At 43.4% G+C, this 26,581-nt stretch overlaps 2 protein-coding genes across 8 annotated transcripts; one reads left to right on the plus strand and one right to left on the minus strand.

Annotated features, from left to right (window-relative positions):
- Positions 1 to 123: 123 nt before the first annotated feature.
- Positions 124 to 22,525, plus strand: tulp3 (TUB like protein 3). 5 transcript variants are annotated; one of them, XM_084345349.1, is made up of 13 exons: positions 156 to 211; positions 4,934 to 5,031; positions 7,274 to 7,315; positions 9,759 to 9,810; positions 14,064 to 14,226; positions 14,541 to 14,771; positions 17,675 to 17,805; positions 17,889 to 18,080; positions 18,595 to 18,707; positions 19,080 to 19,197; positions 19,292 to 19,390; positions 19,493 to 19,664; positions 19,755 to 22,525. In XM_084345349.1, the coding sequence occupies exons 2-13, from the start codon at positions 4,973 to 4,975 to the stop codon at positions 19,886 to 19,888; spliced, it is 1,506 nt and encodes a 501-aa protein (XP_084201475.1). In that variant the 5' UTR covers positions 156 to 211; positions 4,934 to 4,972; the 3' UTR covers positions 19,889 to 22,525. The 5 variants fall into 5 exon arrangements, with proteins under 5 accessions (XP_084201476.1, XP_084201475.1, XP_084201477.1 ...); XM_084345350.1 differs by lacking the exon at positions 4,934 to 5,031 and having other exon boundaries at positions 124 to 211; XM_084345351.1 differs by lacking the exons at positions 156 to 211; positions 4,934 to 5,031 and adding an exon at positions 6,817 to 6,900.
- LOC311252301 (protein mono-ADP-ribosyltransferase TIPARP-like) lies at positions 22,393 to 26,141 on the minus strand. Of its 3 annotated transcripts, none has more exons than XM_084345347.1 (6): positions 26,046 to 26,141; positions 24,648 to 25,484; positions 24,344 to 24,512; positions 23,620 to 23,807; positions 23,242 to 23,535; positions 22,393 to 23,152 (listed from the first exon to the last, which is right to left on the minus strand). In XM_084345347.1, the coding sequence occupies exons 2-6, from the start codon at positions 25,472 to 25,474 to the stop codon at positions 22,705 to 22,707; spliced, it is 1,926 nt and encodes a 641-aa protein (XP_084201473.1). In that variant the 5' UTR covers positions 25,475 to 25,484; positions 26,046 to 26,141; the 3' UTR covers positions 22,393 to 22,704. The 3 variants fall into 3 exon arrangements, with proteins under 3 accessions (XP_084201473.1, XP_084201474.1, XP_084201472.1); XM_084345348.1 differs by having other exon boundaries at positions 23,242 to 23,511; positions 25,982 to 26,141; XM_084345346.1 differs by having other exon boundaries at positions 25,982 to 26,141.
- Positions 26,142 to 26,581: the final 440 nt, after the last annotated feature.

Genomic DNA, 26,581 nt, shown 5'->3' on the forward strand with positions numbered 1-26,581 from the left:
AGAGGAACACTCTCCACCCTTCTGTAGTGTGTCCGCCAATCATGTTCTACCTAAATAACCCGTAGACCAATCAGAACGCGCGTTGTTGGTGCGCTCGGTAACTAAGGACCGAGTTAACAGAGTTCTTCTCAACCGCGTCCGCTAAAAGTGTATTGCTGCACGAGGATCTTCCTTAGCAACCGTGGATAAACATGAGTTACTACAGCATAAGGTAAAATAAAACACACGCTGCGTGTACGTTATGTTCATATCTGCTTTGTCAGCCGTGAAATGAGAAGCTAGCCGATGTTTTTCGCCGTTTTGTGTAACCCCGAAAAACTTAACTGTCGCCCACAACTTTTATAAAGGCACCATCGCCTACAGTGGAGGCTGTGGGCTGAGGTAGCTAACGATAGCTTCCCAATGGCAACAAGCTAGCTTTAACATTCCACAGCTGGCTGAAAAACGCGGATGACAGTCACCATTTCTTATTTTCTCATTTTGCTACATGTGTTAAATCACTCTTTAAATGTCGGGCTGAGTGAGCGAGCTAACGGTCGTGTTGTCACGGCATAAAACCGCTTCAGAAAAAAACGTTAAAGCTGGAGAAAAAAAATCCATCAAGTGGCTAACAAAGGTGCTTTAACGGCGTTTAGGTTTTGCTCGCTGATAAACGACGTATCCACTGTGGGATTCAGTAATAGTCAGCGAACTCATTTTATTTGATAACGCAATACCGGAGTCGTATGTGTTGAGTCAGTACATGTCTACGTTATAGCCAGGAATGCCTTGTTTATGTGACAAATGACTGTTCCCGTCGACACAAAGCAGTCACCCTGAATATGTGTGATTGCGTCGAGTTTAGGAATGTTTGGTGTCCAAACGGAATCCAACACTCAACACTGTGTTTTAATTACAGTGTACCAAGTGATCTACATCACGGATGGTGGTAGCCACAGTCAGACACTGTGGCTGGGTTTAGCTTTGAATACAGTGAAGAAGCGAGAGGCATAAAGGAGAAATGTTTGCATATCGTGTCTGAGCATGCCTTTCTGTTAGCAGCTGTCTGTTCCGTGTCAAAGCATTCCTGTAAATACGTCCTCACCACTCAAATTAGCTTTTTAAATTATGGACCCATAACACAAAAGTAAATGAATGAGAAAGTCAGTAAGTACATGCCCAACATGGAATTTTCATGACATTTGTTCTGCATTTGAAAGCAACAGGAGAGATTGGATGTGTGTGTAGTTTCCCAGCATAAGGCTCCATTGTGTTTTCTTCTGATGTCCACTCTGCTGCTCGAGCAAACAGGTGTTGGTGGCAAGAGGTGGTTTGTGTGCGTGTCCACGATGGGAGCCACCATACACGACTTCAAGCACTTAAGCCGGGGTCTGCTTTCATTTTGCAGGGAGATAAAAATCAAAGCGGCTCCCACCCTTTCCTGTCACAGCCCATCTGATTATGTGATTTTTGTTGTTCCATCTGTAGACAAGGGCATCCACACATATAGTAAAACAATGTTTATACTTTTTTAACAGAGCAATATGCAAGGATTTTATTTTGAAATAGTCTATAGTTATCTAAAGTCATCAACAGAATGTGAGTAAATAATCATTTGACTAATGGCAAGGATGTATATGTAGCTATTGTGTTGCAGAGATGTCTACTGCTAACCAGCTAGCCCCAGCTGTCCTAACAGCACGCTCGATACCAAGAAGGGATAGTGAGTCACTTTAGCGTCCAGTCTACCCTCAGTCAAACAACACCAAGGTGGCACCTGTAACCCCTGTGGTTGACCCCACAATAACCCCTGCTCAGGCGTCCAGAGGTTGGTGTTTCGCCCTCCTGTCCCTTCTGTGACACCGACATGACTTTGTCGTCCCAGGAGTCAGAGTCCTGTTTCGAAGCTGCTGTAAATCACCTCACCGGATATGGTTTTCCCCGTCGTCCAACTGGCCTCCGTCGGTCTTGGAGGCTGTGTTTGGTCCCATCTGGCTGTCTCCACTGGGAGGCAGCTGAAGCTGGTTCTATTTCCTGCTTGTGCTAGTGGTGCTAATACAACTCCCCCAAGCGCTCTGTGCTCCCAGTCTGGGCAGTCAGCTAATAGGCCCACTAGCTATATAGCTGACCGCATCTCTACAGTTAGCGGTTACTCCAGTGATATGCTACTGCGCCCTGTTGGTTTGGAGTATGAATTCAACAGGTGGCCAATTCTCACATATTGCACCTTTAAATTGTGCATTGCTTTATCCAGGAATATTCTTGTTAAATTGTCTTTCCACTTCATAAATCCATAACCTGAGCAGTCCTTGTCAGTATCAGTTGGTTCAAAATGACTTGGCATGGCTACGGCCCTGTTTATGTTTTCCCCTCAGATGTAACAAACACTGCCATTTTACACAAGGATAACTCGTGGCTTTGCAGCTTTGTCAGTTTAGTAATGTGAGACACAGCAGTGGACTCATTCCTGAGTATGACACCAGCTGTGATGCACACTGCTCTGTCGGGTCAAGCAGCCCAGACGGTTTGTGTTAAAGTTCACAGATGGCTGACTCAGCATTTGTAAAGCTCAATCTCCAAAGACGGATGCATAAGGAGCCTTTTCTCTGCATTTTGTTGCCTTTTTATGAATTTCTCATTAAATGTGTTTATTGCCATAAGTTGTATTTGTTAATAGTGGCACTGTTTTTATTCTACTATTTTATATAGTGACAACAATGTGCTTATATTCTGGTTATGTTTAGACACAAAAACCACTTGGTTTGGGTTAGGGAAAGATTGTGTTCTGGTTTCAATACCTGTTTTGGTCACCACAAACACAGCTTGAGATGGTCTGAGTTCTCATCAAAAATATCCTGTTTTTGTGGCCACATATATGACTGGAAATTCTCCTGAGGTCTAACTAAAAATATCCAGTTCTGTCACACTTACAAATGTTGACACACTGCCACTGGCTTGGCAGCCTTCTCGCCTGTAACTCCACCACCGCCCTGTCCACCTTACGATGTGACAGACAGGTCATAAACATGTAATGTGAATGTGATATGACACATATTGTAGAAATGTCAATATTGTATTATGACACGGACAAATATGAATGTCGGAGAAAACATAATCAAAATGATAAATTGGACATCTGTACTCTAATAGTACTCAAAGATGACCAGTGTCAGGCTACAATCATCAGCTAGAAGGTAATGATGGATAACAATTCAAGAGGTCATTATTGCTTGCTATAACTAAGGCTAAGTCTGCCAAGGCTTGATGCTAATGAGGGATGCACAGATTTATTGGCATAACAACTATGTCAGCCAAATATTCGCCTTGTTGACTGCTAGTATTAAAGTCTAGAATACCCAATGAGTGTAAAGTCTTGACATAGTATTGTATTGAACAAGTTAAGCAGGGTCACTAGTCAGCTTCCTGGTTGCCACATGAGTTTGCAAGCAGCTACTTGTTGCTAAACTTGTTGCTTTTTTTCCCAAAGCATACCTCAGTGGTTTATAGGAATTGTTAGCAGGGTCAGAAAATGTAGCTGGCTCAACTTATGTGTGAAAATGATTTCAATACTCCTATTAGTTGATCAACTTAACACCATCATAAATCACCCAATTAAAAAGATCTTCCACAAGGTTGGCGGTAGACCTCTGCAATGACAAGCACAGCTTGCGGTTGAGTTGTGATCTACTGTGGTTGCCCAGTGGAGTCCAAACACATATGGCCTAGTTGGCCAGAGTAATCCACTCTGTTGCTCACGCACTGAAACGCTGAGAAAACATCTCTGGTATTTGTATTGGACTCGCTCACACTCTGTCTTGAATGATACAGCACTGCATTGAAGTTACAGTTTTTGCTCTATATTCATGATAATGTTTCTGCATGATGTTAGAGCTATGTTTGGAAACTGCTCATATCGACGCCAAGTGGCTCAGCAACTGACGTTTCTTTAGAGCTTCCTAAAGCATCGTTGTAGGAGAGTCATGAGGAGAGTCCCCAAGGGAAAAGGTATTATTATCAACTGTTGTAGCTTATTTCCATCATTTGTTTTGAGCGCAATAATTACTCCCTCTGGTGAGCGATTCCCCTGCTTATCATCAGTCGACTTATATGCCATTTTACAGCTGTCTCTCAGGACAAACATACACAAACATACCCTCCATTCTCTCTCTGCTGTCTTTCTCTCGCTTTTGCAAATAGGTGCAGAAAAAAAAAACGATTGGGAGGCACTGGTTTCCTAGCAACTAGATTAAGGTCCGTACACTGTGTCTGTTTTTAGAAAGGCCAATCTATAGGTTTCAGTTTATTGAGTTACCTTAAAACAGACTTGTATTTTTTACTCATATGCGCATGAACATTGACAAATCCAGTAATGTTGACAAGGCATTAATCTTTATGCTATTTAAAGCCCAATAAATTCCAACTATTGCATATAACTGAGATGCCAGACAGACTGTGCATCTGTGGTTTGAAATATGTAGAGTCCCCTCATGAGTCAGAGGAAATGAGCTGCGACCGATTGCTAAGTTTGTCAGAAAGTTACTGGAAAGTAGTAAAATAAAGGGAACTTGGGTGATATCAAGTACTCTGAATGACTTTATTTCGAAACATTTCCAGACACTGCAAAAGAATGACTTAATAATGCAGTCATGATGTCAGCCCTGAAGTTTATAGAGCATTCAGACAATAGTGTTCAGGCCCGTTACTTTTATACCTATCCCTAGCTGACTCCTTGTGGGTTGCCTGAAGTGCGAAGTCATGGAAACAGCCCCAAGCCTCCCAACCTCAGTCTGCCTCGCCACTGGTACTGTAGCTGTCACTCCCCTGGGTGGGACGTAGCTACTCTTTCTCACTCACATAATAGCAGAGATGTTCCAGCCTTCAGGGCTTACTCTTAGGTAGTGCTGCGCAGTCAGTCTGAGCTCCAGTGTAGATGAAGATTCTTGTGATACCGTAGATAGGAGAGCCCTGGACTAGCATTCCTGCAGCCGCATCCATGGACACTGTAAAGAATGGTGGATCTCAGCAGCCTGTCTACAGCCGCTGGTCATACAGGTAGCTGCACACACACATACATTTATGTTCATAGAGGCAGTTGTTTGAAAGAAAAAGCCTTCCTTGTGTGCTTGTGATTGGATATTGTAGAGTGGCCTGTGCCAGGACAGAGGTCAGCGCCACTATAATGTTTCTTCCAGCTACTGCTCCCATCCCTGCGCCCAGCTGAGTGGCTGACCTGCAGTCAGAGATGTGCCTCTCGCTCATGTTTCTGCCACCATGTCGTTACTTATTCAGAGCATCAGGCTGTGACTGTGCTGTAACCAGAGTTGGTGATTTGCGTATGCTTGTGTGTGTTTGCGTGTGTGTTCTGTTAGCTGCTTGATTTGAACACTCATGTAACAAAGGATGTGCTTTTTAATATCCATTCAGCTGAAACAGCTGAAATGATTATGACTGTTAAATGTCTCTCTGAGCATTTTCTTTGTCAAGGCTCAGTTAGGTCTAGATTGTAATATATTGGCTGTATGGTTAAGGTTTCAGCTAAAGCTTGCATCTGTTGCATTTGGCAATTAATCAATTGACGAATCAATGCATCGCCAATAGATGGACAAAGCGATTCTGAGGAATAAGAATAGCTGGCAATAGCTGTCAAGTGTTGCTTGTTTCACACCTCCTGCAGCTGTTTCCCATTAAAAGCCAAACATTTTAAAGGAGTAACACAACTTTGAGAGTAAGCTGAGAAGGTTGAAACACAATCAAAGACTGGGGGCAGGGGAATAACAGCTAGCCTGGCTCTGTCCAAAGTCAAAAAGCTTCTCGGAGGCTCTGGATGAATCATGTTTGAATAGTCAGCACACAAACCTAAATGTAGAAATGACAGTTTGTGGTTTACAGGGAGTTTAATGGTATTTGATTTGGCTTTTTAGGCTAAGTAAGGTTGCCAGGTTTGGTTTGGTACCTTCATGCTTGTTCACAGAGACTTCGGCCAAAATCTACGCTGAGTTGTGAATGAACAACTTAGTGTTGATGTAGTCATAGTTGTAGTCGTGGGTGACCAGTTTTACTTGAGTGAACTCTTTAGGTGACAAGCTAAAGCCCACTAGGTGCCACCTAGCTTCACGCTGGGGGAGGGCAGACACAGCACTTGTCCTTTAATTCTTTCCACATGTATTTTGGTATAACTTCTCCCTCTCTGGTTGCCATGCACTGACCCACCGGGAGTTAAGCATTTAATCTTATCAGCGCTTCTTTTATTCTCTGTCCTCGGATGCTGAATTGCCTGTGGCAGGCATTAAATTATGCTTCTTCAACATTCAAATTTCCTTTTTAAAGTGGAAGGCTTTTAATTAATATGAACAACGGACAAAATGGACTGTGTCCCGATAAAAAGATCCCTCTGTTTAACACCATGCAATTTCTTAATAGCTTTGATATTTTCCTGTGATTTACCAGCCTGTCTTCGAGTCACTTTTCAACTTGTCCCCTCTTGCACTTTGTCCGTTCGACAGTTATTAACATTTAATTATTTACAGCATTAAAATCATATTAGGTCTATAATTTTATATAGCACATTTAATAGTTGCCTCATAAAAGCCTCTGCCTTACTGTTGTCTGAATAATCTTTTTGATTTTGATGTGCAGCTCTAAACAAATTACACGCCTCGGCAGACTCCTCCCTTCATCAGTCTGTAAATCTTTACAGCGCAGTGCTAAGGCCTCCAGTTACAGCGGAGCTCAAGAACTGGCTGCAGGTTTTTAATCAATGCTGGTGGAGGTGCGCTGCTGACGGAGCCGAAGTCTCCATGGTTACCTTGGTCTGACACACAAGGAAGGGACAACAGTGGCGTGTCCTCCTCTTGTCACCCAAGCTGTGACGGACTAATGAAACATTGATCACTCACAGCTGTGATGAGGTTTTCTTTAAGGGTGTGTGTGTGTGTCTCTGTGTGTGTGTGTGCGTGTGTTCATGTTTTCCAAGAACATTTGTGGTAGAGGACATTCTCTCAACCCCCAACAGGTTGAAGTATTAATGGTAATACTTTTGAAGGTTGCTGTCTGCAGCTGTTCTCCGTTGTCATAATCAGTTTGACTGCTATAGATAATACGTCTCCTGCTCAAGCTTAACTTCTTTAGTAGACTGTGACAGCTTTCTTGTTTCAGTCAAGCTGTGGAGTAATCAGTAAAACCATGAAGAAAACATTCTGGGAGTTTTGGTTCTTGTTGCTGAGCACATCTTCTTGTTTTCCTCATGTCCCGTGCTGCTGGCTGCCTTGGTGCCAAATTGCCATTTTCCCATAAGACCCTCCAGCTCTGCCAGCTTCTCCTCCAACTCAACAGCAAGGTAGGCAGCAAGACATTTGCCCAAACACATACCAGCTCACAAAACACTTCATCATATAGAATGTATTGAATGTATGTAGGTTGACCAATGCTCTACTGGTGTATGTGTGATATTAATGACTCTTAATGATTGTTTTCATTATGCATTAATGTGCAGAGCACTTTATAAATTAATTAAATAATTGTAAACAATAAGGTATAAAACAAGTAATAAATATTTTCAAATGTTTTGTTTTGTCCGACCAACAGTCCCAAACCCAAAGATGAAACCAGAAAATTATAAAGATGTTTGCTTGAGAAATGACAATGAATTGTTTATCAACTGATTATTGATTAGGATGATGATAATGTAACATAACCACAGTACTCTGGTGATGTTATCGTAATGTAGGTACATTCCAGCTGCTGTGGAACGGGGGGTGGGGCTAGAACACAGATCAATAGAACCTCAAATATTTAATGAGGAAAAGTCGGAGCGTTATATCCAAGCAATTTTAAAGCCACTTAGGGATTTTTTCATGGAAGAAACCTTCAAATGTGCAATTGTGAGGAAGAGAGATGAGTTTTCAGGGGTTTATATTAATGCAAGGAGAGGGACTTTAATTGTTGGATACATGATTTAAACACCACATTTGTCTGACGTTATTACATCACTTTCTGGACACATTAATCTGCTTTACAAGATGTCAAAGATGTTCAAAAGACTCAGAGTCATGACTGCTCTCAAGGCTGCAATCAAACGTTGCCTGTCGCAACCAAATGGTATTTCTTTGTTTGGAAAAAAAAAAAACATGCTCTGCTACATCAAAGCTGCAGTAAATGTGTTATGGGCGTACCACAGTGCCATTACAACAGAAAGATCGTGATGGAAAAACATCAGGGAAAATCTGATGTTGTAGTGCAACGTGTGTAAGGTAGTGTAGAAACAGCACAAGAAGGAATCATTTTAATCAGTCATTTCTGTATTGGTCTGATTACTGGACATCATCACATTAGTTTGAAACAAACTGTTTTGTAAATAAACCACACTGGCAAAAGTATCATATCCCATTTCTTGACATTATGATCACCGTGAGAGAAAATAAATTTTGATAAATCAACACGCATCAACTATTGTTTTATAATTGCAGCGTATGCCTCTGAATCGGTGCCTTGACATTCACACCCACAACAACAGACCGTAGTGACTTCTCCCAGCACTCATTGTTGATTTCACCTTCACAGCTTTCACCCATCTCTTTCCTCACCATCATAACTGACAGTCCCATACGTGTAATTAAAAAACGCTCCAGACCTCCTCCCTGTTACCAGCACCTGTTCTCAGGTGACCTCCCAGGGGGGACCAGGGCACAAAATTAGCACTAGCCACCAGCTAGATGCTGGAAAAATTTGACCAGTCTCTAGTCATTTGGCCGTCGGACCAAAATGTTCATTTTGCACCCTACAGGGGATCTATGTGTTTGCCAGTGTCAAGGGATTTATGACACACCAGTGCGAGATGACTCATTTTGACGTAGAGTCGCCAGATCCATGCTTGCTGTTGGGCTGCAGATAATGATGTTAATGATAACACTCTGGCTTATTAAAGCACTTGAGTTCCACTTGGTTTAAATGGGTTTCCGAAACCCGTCACCTTTTGGCATTCAGCGACTGTCCTCCAGAGATGAGCCGTGATGTCAGCCGGCATCGGGCTCGAGGTCCTCAAGTAGTGTGTGTCATCGCCTGCACACACGAGCTAAAGGGAGTGGAAGTGAGTGAGTCAGGTATCTGATGAGCTCGTCTGATGGAGAGATAGGCAGTGCGATTTGATGACGTCTCATCCCTATAACCTTGATCCTTTTCTATAAAATACAAATCTAATTTCAGCCCAGCGGAGCGTGTGGTATTTAAAGATGAACCCAACAGGAAAAGATGAAAGAAATGAGAAATGTGAGCGCATGTTTGTGTGCTGGACAGAAAGACAGGATACCGTAGGTCTCTGACTGTGATTCCGTCAGTACAGACTCCTGCTGTTGCCCTTCTCTCTCATCACGGTAGCCAAGCAACATGGGCCAGGTCCCTTCAGATAGGTGTCCAGGGTAAATGCCCAGAGGACCCAGACTGCAAGGCATTGTCTCAGCTGGAGCTTTGTCCTTTTTCTTTTTCTTGCTGCCCTTCTCTCTTTCTTACACAAATTTGTTTAATGTCATTATCAGACAATGGGTCAAACCACGTTTCTTTTACAGTCAGAACTTTTTAGCCTGATAATTAAATTCCCTGATCACTGATTTATGCTATCAAGCTGCCATGAAACCCTAACAATGCCTTAATAGTTCATTTTGTAGACCACACAGGATATAAAGTCTGTATTACCTTGTTACCTCTAAAGGAAAATCAAATTCAGTGTGGATGCTGTGTGAAGTCTCTAACTCTTTCTAACAGAGGTTTTTCCTTTTCCTCTGTAGCGGCATCGAAGACGACAGTGCCAGTCTCATGCAGCAGAAGCTGGAAAAACAGGTAGGAGGCCAAACTGCATTCACAAATAAACAACACTAACTTTCACACGTAATTCACACTTTTGTTGTCATGTCTCTAGTCTTCTATCATTTGGTGTGGTTTATAGCGATTATGCTGCACTTTTAGTCTGATTAAGCCTTCTAGCGGACAGTTACAGTGTTGGTCTCGGAGTGTTCACTGGGAGGCTGCTGAGCCCGGTTCCTTTACTTACTCCAGTTCTAGTGCTCATTAGGCCACAAACATGGTCCACGCAAGTAAGTGGATGCAGATGCAGACGCTACAAGCTATGCAAGATAGGAAAGCTGACCCCTTTCCGCTTGGGTTCACTTGCGCTCAAAACTACCAGGGCATACACCAATTTAATGAACATGTCCGTGTGCGTCAACATATTTATGACACTGTCACCTCCTTTGTCCATTTCTTTTTCTCTTCCTTCTGTGCAGTAGGATCAGCAGCACACATTCCGACAGACACGCTGTTTTTATTTACTACTGTGGTCATGGAAATGCTCTGATTAGCTCAATATCCCTAATATTGCTCAACAAAAAGAGTATGTTCACTTTGCACGTGTTGCGTACTTGCATGGACCATGTTTCTGGCCTCACTCATCATCCTGGAGGTCCAACACTCAAGCCGAAGTACAGTAGCTATGGGCAGTGTCGCTACCCGGTCGGTACTGCACATGTGCAGCTCTCAACAGAGATGAGAAGGAAGCGAGAGGGCTCCATCCTCAGCGACTTTGCGTACCCCTGATACGTTTGTCCCAGGAGGGCTAATGAGAAATTGTTCAACTAAGACTCCTCTCATAGACTAATGGTCTGGTAAGCACCTGCCAATGTTGTGCATGAATCTGGTTAAATCAAAGGACTGAGATGACCTCGTGCTCTGCTACTCTGGTGTCACCTAGGGGTGCCTGCTGTTGGCAGGAGTAGCTCCAACATCACTGCAGTGGCGTGCAATTTAGGGATTAATGCTGTTGCTTCGGAAATCCCCTGTTTTTCACCTGCCCAGTCACTCGGAATTTTAATGCTGACTTACTCCCGGAGCGGGATTGTTTCCTTTTATCCACCTATTACCTGACACAGTGCCTCTTCTGTCACACATTTGTTCTCTTTTCATCCCGCGTGTCTGTAAGACGCCTTCATCCCAAACCTTTGCCGAGGAGCTGCGGCGCGCGGCTTTGATTTAAGCCGTGAGCCGCGCTCCACTATCTCCCACATTAGGCAGGAAGGAACGGGAGGGCCAGACGAGCGAGTTCAAAGCGAGAGAGGGATTTAGTGCAGGGGTGCCTGGCTTTGTGTGTGTTTGTGTGTGTGTCCCATGGTCCCACTGTGGCTCAGTTGCGCAGCACACTTTCAGCTTAGTCCAAGCAGCCTCACTAGAGAGTCTTCTGCTCTTACATAACTCATGAGACCAAAGTGAAATCCCTCTTTTTACTGTTTTCTTTTTTTTTTTTCTCCACACAATTCAGTGTTTTCCTACCCTATTCAAATTGTACTCTGAAATCATTCAGAAAACACAACACTGAGCACTGTGGATGTGATCGCACCTCTTTCTCTCACTCCCTCACCCCCTCTCTCTCCCTCTCTCTCTCTCTTGACGGAGCACTAATGACTGCTGATTCAGTTAGCGACGGTGGCGGCGCGTACACAAACACTCACTGGCGCTCAGCATTCGCCCGAGAGACAGACACTTTTTCTCTCTGTCAGAGGACCACGTAGTGCCGCGGAGGCTGTTGGTTTATCGATTGTCAAACTCAGGCTCCGCGAGAGGAATGTGTGACAGGGAGACAGAGTCATGCCCAGCAGGAGTGCAGCTCTTTGGGGGAGAATGTAGTTTCATCTGACCATCAAGACAATTGGGACCTGTAGTGTTTCTTCTCTAGAGAAACGTGTTAACTTTGGCTCACACTTGTTCAGGATATCAATGGAGCGGGTTGGTAACTTCTAATTTTTATATTTCTAATACATTTTCTTTATATATATATATGTTCTTGTTATCTTGAATCTGAAGAGAACAGTTTGTATGAGTGATACACGTTAGCCTGAAAAAGGAAAGAGAGATCCAGTGAAATCTCCCTGACTATATTCAACTTTTTTGTCAGATTCTTTGCAAAGACACGCATTAATACAAAGTATGTTTTCTCAAATCAGTCTATATTGAAGTCTACTTTTTACCCATGTTTTTGCTCATACAGGAAAGGTGGGATGAAGTCACATCCTGGTCGTCAAAATGCCAAGTGTGGGGTCACCAAAGGATGGAGTACAATAGATTAGCTGAAAATAGCAACGAGGAGGGTAGGCAAGACTGGTCAGACGTTAACTGAGCGAAGAATAAGTGCAGATAAAAATCTAAAGAAGTCCTTAAACTTAGTCTCTGTGTCAGTTGTTTCTGATGCACTTCATTCAGTTCTAAATATCTTGACAAAAGGCAGATTACGCCAACTGAAATCTCAAAATTCAGAACAGCTTTCTCACATTCACCCATCACCGTTGTTATCCATCTTGAAATTTGGTTGCATTTCCACATCAGTTTATCACACTAACAGTGATGATGCTCATTATGATAATCCAGCTTTATGTTTTATTCATTTGTCGCCGTTATTTATAGCCATACAGCGAGTATGCAAATCGTCGTCCTCTTAAAGCAAAGTCGCTTGAAACGATGAAACAAATCTAGATTATTATACGCACAGACCTAATTTCCTCACCGTCCTCTTACTTAGTTAATAATAGGATCATGGAGCTATATTTTCCCGTCATGCTGATTCTTTTTTATGGATCTGGTGATGTCACATTATTCCACTTTTTCACTCATAAGTCACGGCTGTGGTTGGGACAATATTTTCTCAGTCTTAGCACAATGACTGATGAGTTATGAAAGCGTTTTGGTCAGGGCCTCCTGGTCTCTTCCAGCTCACTAAGCAGCATCGCCAAACAAGACTTGTTGTTGTGCATTCGACGCGCTAATTAACGCGCTTGCGTAATCCGTCCGCTGGTTTGACCTCAGGGAGTGGGACCGGGGGAGAGTGGATGCAGCAGGAGGAATTTTCAGGCTTTACTGAAACTTCAGTCCAAATCACTGCATGCTATACATCTGCCACACTACCTCAAGCATATACCAAATTCTGTGTAGTCCATACCAGTTCAGGGAAGTCTTCATCGGCTGGAATGTTCTGCCATTCTTCAATGTACAATCCGGCAATGCAGCACCCATTAACTCAGCTAGTCAGTGAACCCATTCACTGCACTCCGAGGTTTTCTGGCCTTGGCATGATTGTTAGGTTTCATTATGGCTTTATTATTTGCCATCTCTCTTTTGGCTTCGCTCTCATTTTTCTTGATGTGTGACTCATCCTGAATTCAAATCAACTGTACAGTGTGGGTGTTTATCAGTGTACTCTTATTTAAACGCATCAATTTCCAGTAGGGGCGAGGCCGATCTGACGATATTTAGATTGTGATCTGTCTCGAAGGCGTCCATAACTTCATCGACTAGCCGATCGGCGCTACATGAACAAACCGATAAAATGATGTGGCCAATTATTACAAATTACATCACATGGCTCTTCCTTCGGAGAAATATTGTAAACAATACAATGTAAGTTAAAGCTAGCAACAAGGCAAATGAGGAGCTTGTGCCAAAGACGAACCATATTTAATGCAAAATCGTGCAATATTGTGGAGAAATTATTCTATATTAGTCTGGCTATTGTCTATGTAGAATTTCAAAATTAAGAAAAAAGCTTTTGGACCGCGATTGCGATGAAATAGATTGTGACGTTATCTTTGTGGCCAGCTGTCCCACCCCCAGTTTCCTTTTATTATATTTTGAAAGGTTCTTTAAGGTTGCCATTTCTATAGATAGTCTAACATTGAGTCACTACAGGATGTGACCTTCTGTCCTCCTAAAGTAGGACAAGGTGGTTTACAAAAATGTTGTGTTGCTGTGTGACTTGACATGGCAGTGTTGTTCAGTGGGTTTGTCATTCTGTGTAACACTGTGTTTAAGGAAAATATCTAATCTTGATACAGACATTCAGGTCCCCAGATGATGAATGACTTTGGTGACTTCTCGTCTGCCACCAGAAGATTTTCCCTTGTCCAGTGCTTCAGTTTATTGCAAGATACCTCTGAAAATAACAGCCAAATTCCCATCAGCCTCAGCTGCACTTTGAGAATAAGTCATTTGCCTTAAAAACTCACCACATTTATACATAGAATCACGTTTCTGTTCCTCTGTTCGTTCCTCAGAGGGCTCTGCTGGAGCAGAAGCAGAGGAGAAAGCGTCAGGAGCCTCTGATGGTCCAGCCCAACACAGAGGCTCGGCCCCGGCGCTCCAGGACACGGCGCGGTGAGGAGCAGGCCCCTCTGGTAGAGTCTCAACTCAGCATCACCAACGATGTCATCATGGATGGTGAGGAAAACACTTGTTGTTTTTATGTTGCGGGTCATGTAAAACTACACAGACTGCCAATCTCACACAATCTTTGGCAAAAAAGTAGGCATGTTGTGCCATAGTTTAGTTTAGAAACACTTGACAGTAATTGTACCTGAGATAGGTACCTAAGAAAATCTCATAAAGGCTCTCACTCAACAAGACCTCAGGCTAATATTTAGCCAATTAAAGTAGTAGCAGAGCTCAGACACAGACCAACAGCTATATGTAATTACCATAACACACTAATATTACCAGCTAACGTAACAGCTGACTGTCCTCTCCTTCTGTAGGTATTGATGGCCCAGCAGCTTTCTTGGGCTCAGAAGCTCCAGATCTGGGAATGAAAATCCAAATCCTGTCAGTGAGCCAGTCCCAGTCCCAGTCCCAGCCCCAGTCGCAGCCTCAGTCTCAGCCCCAGTCTCAGCCCCACTCGCCCGCTGCTGAGGAGCCCGAGAGGGACGGAGACACCGAGACGCTGCTGGAGCCCAAGACAGACATCCATGAATTGCTACAGAAACAAGGTGAGTCCCCACAGAGCATAAGACTTAAATGGGAACTTTCCCGATGTCATTTTTGATTGTACAGTGTTTTACAATAAGCAGCTGTAATCAAAATGATTTGACTGGCACAGCAGAAGTCGGCAGTCAACTTAATCGTATGAGTAAAAGCCGACACTGCAAGTTTCAGTCTCGGTGAAAGAACGTTGAGTAATTGACTTGAAATGAAAGTTTATGGTTTAAAAATCTGTTTAACTTCCTTCATAATGGATTAGTGATGCACTAATTTTGTATTAAAACATTTATAATCCATGAAGCCTGTTAATAAACTTTTATCTTGTGCTAAGGGAAGATACATTGTCAGTCAAACATTAAAGCCAGTGTGGTTCATGAGTACGCCTGCTTAATTACTTGCCTTCATCACCAGAGTCCCTGATACTGTTTTACAAAAAAAGTAGTATAAAAGATTTCATCCTGTGTGCTAATGCAATACTAAAGAGAAAGGAAGGTTCTTCAGATCAGGGTTATAGTACATTTTATTTTATCAGGTAGTCTCATTCAGATCATCTACAGCCTTAGCACAGCAGAAGAGATAAGACACAAACGCCAGTAGCCACAATATCCAGTCTCACCAGTTACACACAAACACATACAACAGCATCAAAAACATTTCTAAAAAAGTCAAAAATAAGTCACAATAAGAGACATTTTCTAAAGCAGAATGATGTAAGTCACTCCAAATTAGCAGCTATTGTTAAGGAAAGTCGGACTGTTTGACGCGCTTTAGAGTTTTTAGCACTTTCTCTGCTGCTGCAGTAAAGAATATGGATGCAGACAGTGGTGTGATTGATGGTGACGCAGTAAGAAATGGGTCATTTAATAATAGTCAAGGGCATTGTTCATACTGCAGTGTTCATCTATGGCATCATTATTGTGTCTGCTGCCCACACTTATCAGCCAGCTGGCAGGGATGTATAAAGTTATTGGAAGATGGAGTGGATTGTGTACACTTCTTCTTCACCTGCTGCTGTGAGGCTGAAACAAGCTTCTGTACCCTGGAAACACAAGGTCCCATGTTACGTATGTTCACTTTCAGGTTCATATTTTTATTAGAGTGCCTACTAGACAGACAGTAAGATGCACCTGCATAGATTAGATTGATTAGAGAGGCTACCCTCAGTCTTTAAACCTTTCGGTGCACTGCAGCAAATATCGTGGCACGTTCAAGCAGCAACATTTAAATCTGTAATTATAAACTTGACAGGACAGAGGAAACTCTCCAGAGGAACAGAATGAGTCTTCCGCGGTCATTGAATCAAACACACCCCATATTAAATAAACAGTTGCGATCGGTCCATCACAAACAGGAGGGGGGACAAAACACACCTGCCAGAGCAAATCTAAACCTGAGCTCGACAGATTCGTCTGGTTCCCAGGGTAGTGACGTGTTGCCATAGAAGCAGATGTCATTGTCCTTCTCAATAATGCAAGGACTCATTGTAAATGTCAGCCCGGTTTAGCATATGAATATGTCCTCAGGACTTCCAGCAGGTATTTTTGGTTCTTTGCCCCTGTGTAACACCCGAACCTAATAGACATTTTGCGGAGCATTCATATGTGATCAACTCATTCAGTTGAGATCTGCATATATGGCTGACTGAAAAAAAATTGCTGCATGGTAATTATCATGTGAATAATGTTAAGATTGCTGGTTTGCCCATTATGCGTCCTCTTTGACATTTCCAGATGGTTGATTCCATAAGCTGGCGGCTCACACAACTTTGCTGGGTGTTTTAATTGGGGCCCTGGAGTCACTGTTAGAGGGGAGCTAACATTTGCAATCTGTCTTTCATGATGGTTCTCACTTTCTCTCAGGGATAGACGGGTTCATCTCCTGTAAATACCCCAGGATAAATATTGTGTTTGGCTGCGGCACATTATTATTCTTGTTCAATACTGCATAGGGCAGTGCTCTCCCAGCACTCCTACTCTCTAAGCTGCCTGTGATATGTTGGTAAGGGTGGAGGAGGAAGTGGCAGATTGTGCAAATGTGTGTGTGCGTGTGTGTGTGTGTGTGTGTGTGTGGTATCCACTTTCATTTAATTAATTCAAAGCTAATGGTCGGATTACAGTAATTAATATTTTAATCACAGTTAAAAATGTCCTAATTTTGCACATTTTAACACCGCATAGCTGTGGTGAAAAACACAATTTCCCCTGCTTACTGAGATCTTTCCGTACCAGTGGACCACTGTCGTCCCCCGACACCACATTAAAACGGGCTGTAGCTGCAGCCAAGAGCTGCGTCCTGGCTGATAAATCCAATTATCAACGAAGAGACAGATGTCTCAAACAGTCTTGAATGGCTTCAGTCAGCGAGGCCCGTTTTACATCTGCATGACTGCACTCCTGCATGGAGCTGTCTCTTCACAAGTACACAGATGCAAGTCTCGCAGGGACCCTCAGCCTCTTCTCTTGACATTAATCTCACCCGTGCAGAGACTGATTTAGTAAACAGATGCATTGTTTGTGACAGGTAGGGCTTCAATCGAGGCCGCTAGCCAAATGTTGTTGCGTTTGATAGCAAGCAGTGTTGATTGGTTCAGTTGGGAGAAAAACCCTGCTGAAAGAGTGACTTTAACTGTGCAATACACAATTTGTCCTTCAGCCATTGCTTAAGTGTTGCATCAGTTCTTGGGATAATAGTTGTCTTATATCAAAGAGCATAGATGAACCAAGAAACAGTGAAATCCACCTTCAGGACACTTACAAAAACCAAAGACACCGACGTCTTTGATCTTCTTTTGTAGAAGAATATACACAGAGCCTGTGGGATCTATTTTCCTCTTGTCTTGTGTGAATGAGCTTTGAAGGACTTCATGTTTCATTAAAGCTCTCTCACACCTTTGCCTCCTCGCCGTCAACAGGTCTGTCCGGCAGCATGAACTTTGACGAAGCCAGCGAGCACGAGGACGACCCGGAGGAAGAACGGACGCGTTCTCTGTCCCCGAACACGGACACCAGACCTGCCTCTGCTGCCAGTGGCAAGGACGTTGGAGTGAGTAGCCCAAGTTCGAACGTAGACTACAAAGTTCCAGTTTATATTTACCGTTGATAACGAACTTTACGTGCTGTACACAGGAGGTGGTGACTCCCGGATCCCCCACAGCTGACAGCGCACTAATCGACGTGGCCAATCTAGAGGAGTTTGTCTTTCGTCCGGCTCCACGTGGCGTCACTGTGAAATGTCGAATCACACGGGACAAGAAGGGCATGGACCGCGGCCTCTACCCCACATACTTCATGCACATGGAGAGAGAGGATGGCAAGAGAGTGAGTGTGGGCCCTGGGCTATTCTAAGAAATCGTACGACTGAAAGGATTATTATACTACGATTTAGACGATCAATCTTTTTAAGCAAAACTGAACACCCCTCGTCTCATCCTCCCCTAAAGTGGCTGCTAAAAACACAGAAAACACAAATTGCCGTCTCTAGAACCAGTGTCTGGTTTGTCCATTCTGGGCTACTGTAGAAATATGAGTTGCTAAATAAACTATAAGATAATTAAAAGTGCAATATGGCCACTTGTCAAATTCATACTCCAAACCAATAAGGGGACAGCATTTCACCAGAGAAACTGCTAACTATAGCTTCTGCTAGTTACTTAGCTTGGTTAGCTGTGCAGCTAGCGGTTCCGACTGAAACCTGAAATCTTCGGTGTGTACACAGGCGTCTTAACATCAAAGCTGTTAGTATTATTCAACTTAAAATCCTACATATTGCTCCTTTAAAGAACTAATCTCTCATAAATACATTTGTCTGTTCTCTCTCTCTCTCTCTTTCCAGGTGTTCTTGCTGGCAGGAAGGAAGAGAAAGAAGAGTAAAACGTCTAACTACCTGATTTCAGTGGACGCCACTGATCTGTCACGAGAGGGAGAGAGCTTCATAGGCAAACTGAGGTAAAACTGCACTCACTCTCAGATCTACCTGTGTCTGTGGGGGACGTTGTCGCTGTCATTTGTTGATTGCAAGCCTGAGATAACATCTAAAATGTCAGACTGCCTTAAATCCTCCTGAAAATCTTGTTGGATTATGTATGTCAGGTTATTTGTGCAGGTCTGCTGATTATCTTTAGTAAACAGGGCCGTGGTTCCTGGAATGAAAGGTTTTGGGGTGAACTATCCCTTTAAATTCAGCTTTTTTAGCAGCATCTCTTAGTAACCACCTCAGCAACGGTGTTTTTGCTCGATGCTCAGATGTCCAAAATGCCGCCAGCAGGTGACAAATGTGCAATGGTGTAAACATTTCATCACCGGTGTGCCCTCTATCAGGTCCAACCTCATGGGAACCAAATTCACAGTGTACGACAACGGCACCAACCCCTGCAAAAACCCCGGGGCGCTGCTGGAGGAGAGCAACACACGACAGGAGCTGGCTGCCATCTGCTACGTGAGTGACAACGACACACACACAGCACACACTACGTCCCCAGTTCATCCATAATATTAAATGAAACCGTCGCACTCTGTGTTCCATGTGGCAGGAAACCAACGTGCTGGGATTCAAAGGACCACGTAAGATGACCGTAATCATCCCGGGCATGAGCATTAACTTTGAACGAGTCCCTGTAAGGCCTCAAAATGTGAGTGTGATGCTGCTGGAAGCACGAGGTGTAGAGATTGCCACTAAATCCCACACACTGGATATGTAAGCATTGGATATGTATTCTGTTGCTGTGTTACAGGAGCAGGAGAGCCTCCTGAGCAGGTGGCAGAATCACTCACTGGACAACCTGATCGAGTTGCACAATAAAGCGCCCGTGTGGAACGATGACACCCAGTCTTATGTGCTGAACTTCCACGGTCGCGTTACCCAAGCATCAGTCAAAAACTTCCAAATAGTTCACGACAACGACCGTAAGTATCCTCTCTCACTGTCCTCTCTTTTCCTGTCCAGTTAAGGCTCAGTCGCAATGAACGTTTTTCCCTTTCCTCCTTCGCGTCTAGCCGACTACATCGTCATGCAGTTCGGCAGAGTGGCCGAGGACATCTTCACTCTGGACTTCAACTACCCCATGTGCGCTCTCCAAGCCTTCGCCATTGGCCTGTCGAGCTTCGACAGTAAGCTCGCCTGTGAATGAACCACCGGTTTTACTTCCGCACCGCCACTCTTTCCCGTCCGCCCTCAGATCTCTCCTCGACGGCGGCCGTTCGTAAGCCGACAGCTACACCGCTCACATCACCGGGAATCAGTTTCACACCCAAGTGAGGAAACAAGTAAGGGACTGAAAAAAAAGGATGTGATCGGAGATGTTGGTGCTCTGTCGGCCGGTCTAACAACCCTCATGGTTCTTGTGCGGTGTTTGTTTTCATGCCATTTTAGTGGGGTTATTTCAATCAGTTTAACCTTTTTGTATAGTGTACACATGTATACAAACTAAAAGGGAAAAGACACTGCAAAACACTAATCCATGCTGGAGACAGTCAGAAAGAACTGATGCTGAAGTTATGACTCAATCATTGTGTGAAGAGCGGTGATGTGTGTATCAGTGATGTGTTTTCTATCGCTTCTGTTGCCTTTAAATTTGATTTCACTCAGTGTTTTATGCCACACTAGCGCCCTGGCTCATGCATGACTCCTTGGAGCATAGAAGCATTTGGAATTACATAACAGCAAGGCCTTTCCTCTGGCGCCACCTTCAGGCCAAATAATAGTTATTTAGCAAAAAAAAGAATTTAGAAAAGCAAAGTTGTTTTCTGTTTTTGGCCATCACCGTCTCGGCACTAGCGTGGCTACAGGATTTCAGTCTTGTTTACATCTTTAAGCGTGGCTACAAACTTTAATCTGCCATCAACTTACAATTTATTTCCAGTCATTCTTTTATTATTATTATCGTGTTGTTAACCCTCGTTTTACTGTTGTGTGGAGGGTGCATTATTCAGAACCGGCCGGTCTCATGGCCTTTGTGTTTTTCTGTGATCACGTGTAATTTTTATCTTGTGACTGTGACTTTTTTTTCGTCTTTGTCATAACAAGTTGGATTATGTCATGAAAAGGAAAACACTAGAGGAGACACTCACAGAACAGAGCCGTCAAAAAGTATGTTTTATAGTAATTGTGAATAGGCAGGATTAGCTGCAGACAGACACTATGGCTGCAACTACTGATTAATTTCATTCTTGATTCATTTGCAGATATTTTCACAATTAATGGATTTATCAATAAGTCTGTAAGATGTAACAATATTGTCAACATGCGTCTTTGGTCCAACCAACAGGGGAAAACCCAAAGACTCTTCATTTACGATCATAAATGTCAAAGAAAAAGCAGAACATCACCTTTAAGAAGCTGGAACCGGCAAATGTTTGACTTTTTTGCCTGAAAATAACTGAAATTATATTATTAATAATTTTCTTTTGATTGACTAATTGTTTCAGCTCTAACGGACACACACGGGACAAATCGCACGATCCCCTCCAGGCTTGGACCTGACTGAGATAAGAAACGCAGAATTGCACATTTAAAGAGAAAGGACATACACACTGTATATAAAATACAATTACGCCTTATTAATTGATCTGTTTTAGCAGTCTTACTAAATGTCATTTCAATATGTTGAATTTTAAATAATGGATACAAGTTGTGCATTAATACACAGAGCTTATATTTTACATTGGTGCCCTTGTATGAGGAAAAGAAGAAATCAAGTTTTAAAGTGGTATTTTATTGAGTTGAGACGGAGTTGGAGCCAGTTTTGTCCATCTTGAAGCTTCAAAACTACAACTGCCTGTGCCTCTTCATCTCCACCTCCTCCCTTTTGAATTACAAGGGAAGCTTAAGGGAAATCCATAAGGGGTAGTATCATTCTTGTGGCTTTATCTCCTTATTAACTGTCCCTAGTGTTTTGTTAATGCAGTGTACTGTACATCTGTGAAGGACAGTGACAACGGAACTGAAAACATTGCTATTGCTACAGAGCAGGAGCTCGTTCTAATCTGGATCCTTTAAAGGTGCAATATGTCAAAAATTGGCCACTTGATGGGTCAATACTCCAAACAAACAGCATATCAGCTAACTGTAGCTGCCTGGTTGTTTCAGTTAGCCTTGTAGCTAGTGGTCCTGGATTATGGCCACAGTGAGCTCACACTGCTAACACAAGAGCGAGTCAACATGTCTCTGGACCACACTACTAAACAAAACTGATATTTCTTCACATGCTGTTGATAATTTTGGTTATCTTTTTCAATATTTACCCACTAAAAATCTCACATATTGCACCTTTAAAGCAAGTGTCCAGCAGGACGTCCTGCTGAAGCTGATTTTCAGGGGTAGAAACACAGAAATCCTCATTAACATGCAAACATGCTCTTGGCTAGTCTTAAAAATAACTGTTACAAATATTTTGAAAATACCTGTGTGCCAGGAACTTGTGAGAGCCCTGTTTTGTCATTTTGTGTGCAATGGAGTTTTAAAGAGAGAAAAAAAGATTTATTGAGAATTTGTTTGAAATATATATGTTTTTACTAGAGAAACACATTCCAAGTCTGTCATTTGAAAGAAATCAGGTAAATGGCTGTATTTTATGTAACGGATGCGATTACACTACCGGCAGATGTTTATCATGTTAAAACACGGAGAGATGAATGTATTCAGCGAACAGTTTATTTTCATAAACGTGACAGAAATTTGATTCAGAACACCTTTGAGAGAAAAAAACAGAAGTACTTCTTTCCATCGATGTTTGAATAACCAAAATAAAGATGTTTTGAAAAATGAAGTGCTTCACAAGTTTGCTTACATGTCTTCAAGTACAACATCATTGCAACGCATCTGTGTACTGAGCATTTGCTGCAACTGCATGATAACATTTGATAACATTCAGGTCAACTGGACACCTGTAACACTGTTCCCGTCTGAACGATTAACATAATCTAACTCCCCTGCCCCTCTTTGTGCTTAAATATCGATCTCCTGGGGCAGGTCTTTGTACTTGATGAGGTAGTATGGGTAGCACTGACAGCTATCAAAAACTACAAACATGGTGGGTTTGTCCACGTTGTCCACGCAGGTGTCGTAGAGACGGTACTGCCTTGTCTTGGAAACGATGGCCGGCGGCCGGCGGAAGTTGTTCTTCCCGACGCTCACTGTCCCCACCAGGACTTTGGCGAGGAACATGTGGCGGACGTCGTCTCGGTGGGCAGTGGCGGTGTAGCCGTTGGAGAAGGAGGCGGTGATGGCGAAGTAGGAGCCGAAGCCGTAGGACGTTCCGTTGACCCCGGCCATGCGAGGGTCGAAGTTGTTGTGGCAGATCTCCTCTGAGGCCTCTTTGGTTGTCCCGTGGAAGAGATGTCTCTCCAGAGGCTCCTTAGACTTGGTGTGCTGCTTCTGCATGTACGCCTTGTGTCTGCGAAGACGACAAAAAAAGAGTTTTGATGAAACTTCTGTCTTTTGCCTCAACTCATCAAGGTTTTAGACAGGAGACACAGACTGTACCTTTGATACTTGTCCCAATGCAGGAGGTTCTGGACCTGCTGGATGCTGATGAGGTCCACCTCAATCTCGGGCAGGCTCTGATGGAAGAGGTCTTGGACGCTCCGGTAGGCCTGCGTGCCGACCGGAACGTCCACCAGACTGTAGTCTTGCTCCGAGAACGGACTCCACACTGGAGGATACCAGGAACTGAACTCCTTCAGAGGGTCCACGTTGAAGTTGGCCGCTGGAGGAACGCTGACAGGCTCGATGGGGTCGGTCTGGATTCCAGACCTGGGTGTGGGGAGTAGAGGGGGGCTGTTCATATTATAACAATTAGAGAGGCAGATCTTTTCTTTTAATGAATGTCAATGAAACAGAGACGTGATCCAGGACACTGACCGCAGGTGAGGCTTCATGGAGTCGGGGGATCTGTAGGCGGGTCGGTAGCGAACGTCTCTCTGGAACCCCGTGGTGACGTTGGTCTGGATCATGGTGGTGAAGTCCACCTTGTAGGACTGCATGCCGATGAGGAAGGAACACTCGGGCTCCTTTTCACTCATCTTCTTTAGCAGCAAGGTGGACAATGACTACGAAGAGGTGAAGCGATCAATGCTGGTGCAACTAGTAACCATGATATCACCAGACTCCCTTTAAAATTCGCGCAATTTTCAGAGGTCTTGAATGAGGAGAAACTTTGCAAAACAGCGACAGCAAATTTGTAATTCATTAGCCTGTCTGCTACTCTGTGTCTAACTCTTTGAAAAGTTGTCTATGACCACTTATCGATTATTTGGGCATTCTTGTACATTCTGCATGTATTATACATTAAGAGGGAATTCAGACCTGGTATTACCATCAGTCCTGAGTTATTTGATCATAATGTATTGCTTAATACTTTATACTTAATGTATTGCATTGATTTTGCTGTTTGTTAACTCTTAAAATCCCTGCATTTGCGAAGGGAGTCTGGTGATATTGCAGTTAAAGTTGAGTTGAGACTGATTCACAATCATCTGCTGCTAACATTGGTAGGTTAAGACAGGCCACTACATGGATATCAGACAGTGTGCAATGACAATGAAATGGGAACTAGTCAAACTGGAAGATACGAGGAAACACTGACCTTGCTGTACTCTTCCCAGCTGGTGTTGTTCCACCAGTAGATTTTCCATGTGCTGGGAAAGTAAGGGTTCCTGACCGGATTGTCCGAGTTAGTCAGTCGTCTGACCGCATCGTACTTCGATGGATCGTCTATCTCCATTATGTCAAAGCTCAGACTGAAGCGGAGGTTCCTGAAGTACACACACTTTTAATATTGTCTCAGCTGACAGAAGAAAACAAGAATACTACTTTGATTTTGAATCACTTTTCAGAGATTTTAGCAGGAAACATCTAACAGCAACATGCTGTAAAACCCTCTTACTCACCCATCCTTGATGAAAATGTCCTCTCTGCTGGCGTTGCTGTACATCCTTTCCAGTAACACCTGTGAGTGAGGGGGGAAGTCGACCCACTGGTGGCTGGTGACGCACCACAGCTGCCAGTGATAGGGGTAGGGAGTGTGGTGCATCTTACACTTTTTCCCGGCGCGACAGATATTCAGGAGGAAGTTGTCGCAGATCTGGATGTCAGAGGAGATCTTTGTGTGGAACAGAGACGTGACGGGCACTTTGGATGAGGCTTGTGGTTGGGTGGCGGTGGCTGTCGGGGTTTGGATCGCGGGCAGGACCACTTTCTTGCTGGGCTGAACAGGAGGCTGTGGTTGGGTGATGATCAGAGGCAGGGAGACCATGAAGGAGCTGGCTGGCGTAGGATTTGCGGGTATTTTCGGTGCTTTACCTGGAGGGCTCGGCAGTGATGTGGTGCTGTTTGGAGTGAAGGTGAGCATGACGCAGGCGGTGCTCTGCTTCTGAGCAATGGGCTGGATGACCATCTGAGGCTGTGGAGAAGGCGCTGAGGTCTGTGCCACGCTGGACGTGCTTTCACCTTTAATGGAAGCCTTGCCTTGCTTCGAGGTCGCAGGGGTCAGGTGAACACCGAGGCTGTAGGGGTTGACGGTCCAGGCGATGTTGAGCTGCTGGGACTTCATGGCCTCCCACACTGGGAGGTTGGTGTTGATGTCAGCGGGGATCTCCAGCAGGAGGAGAGACGGGCTCAGCAAGGTGACTTTGGAGGATCCGGATGGAGGTTCTGTTACTGAAACGTTGTCCTCCATCTTTCTCTTCGCTCCTCTGCTGGTAGAAACGTTGGGCATCTTGGACCCCCTGTAAAAAAACACTGAACAATATGAGATGGTGGTATAAAGTTCACCAAATACACTAATCTTACAAATTTAAAAGTACTGGTTACTTATCATTCAAAGTAAAAGAAGCAGTAAAATACCATTAAAAAGAGTTGTGTATTATGTGGCCTGTGTAGTGACACAATTCGGCATTGGTTTGGAGTCATTAGGTCACATGACACAGAAACTATTGAAAAAAAATACTGAATTTTCATAATAATTATTAATATAAAGTAAAAGAAGCAGTAAAATCCACTAAAAACAGGTGTGTCTCATGTGGCCTGTGCAGTTATAAAATTCGGCATTAGTTTGGAGTCACTGGGTCACTTATTTTAACTTTTTACATACTCTTTAATTTAAACTCATTCTCAGCCATTAGCTGCTCGCACTGTTAGCACTGCGGCGACGACTACCTGTTAGCTAGCTAATAAAATAATTGGGAGTTAGCTAGCTCATTAACACGTCGATAATTAACCTTACCGTTGGTCCTGAGGAGCCTCACTCTAATTAACCTCACTCGGGAAATTATGGAAGTAATTCTCACTTTTTCTCAGCCCGAAGAAGAGAAGTAATGTAACGTTTGGTGCCGTTACACAGAGATGAGAGGTGAGCTGCTGTCAGTGAAGACAGGAGGGTGACGTCTGAGTGCAGAGAGTGGTGGGCGGGGCCACGTTACTTTTAATTAGCTACTTAATATTAATTACATTGCAAGTAACGTATCCATTGTATTACAAATAATATAAATTAATCTGATTACTTTTAGATTATTCTACTTAAAATAAATAAATAAATAAATAAATAAGTTAAAGTAAAGCTATTGCCATAAAAAAATATTTTATGGCAATAAATGTACTTAGGTATTAAACAGCAATCTGAAAAGTAACTAGTAACTAAAGTTATCAAATAAATGCAGTGGAGTAAAAAGTGCACCATCTGCCTCTAAAATGTAGTGGAGTGGAAGTATGAAGTAGCAGAGTACCTCAAAGGTGTACTCAAGTACATTGCTTGAGTAAATATACTTAGTTACATCCCACCACTGCCTATTGGACCTTTCATATTACTTCTCATAACACTAAGATG

The sequence above is a fragment of the Pagrus pagrus genome (assembly GCF_965226575.1).
Source record: "Pagrus pagrus genome assembly, chromosome: 23".
Taxonomy (NCBI): Eukaryota; Metazoa; Chordata; class Actinopteri; order Spariformes; family Sparidae; genus Pagrus; species Pagrus pagrus.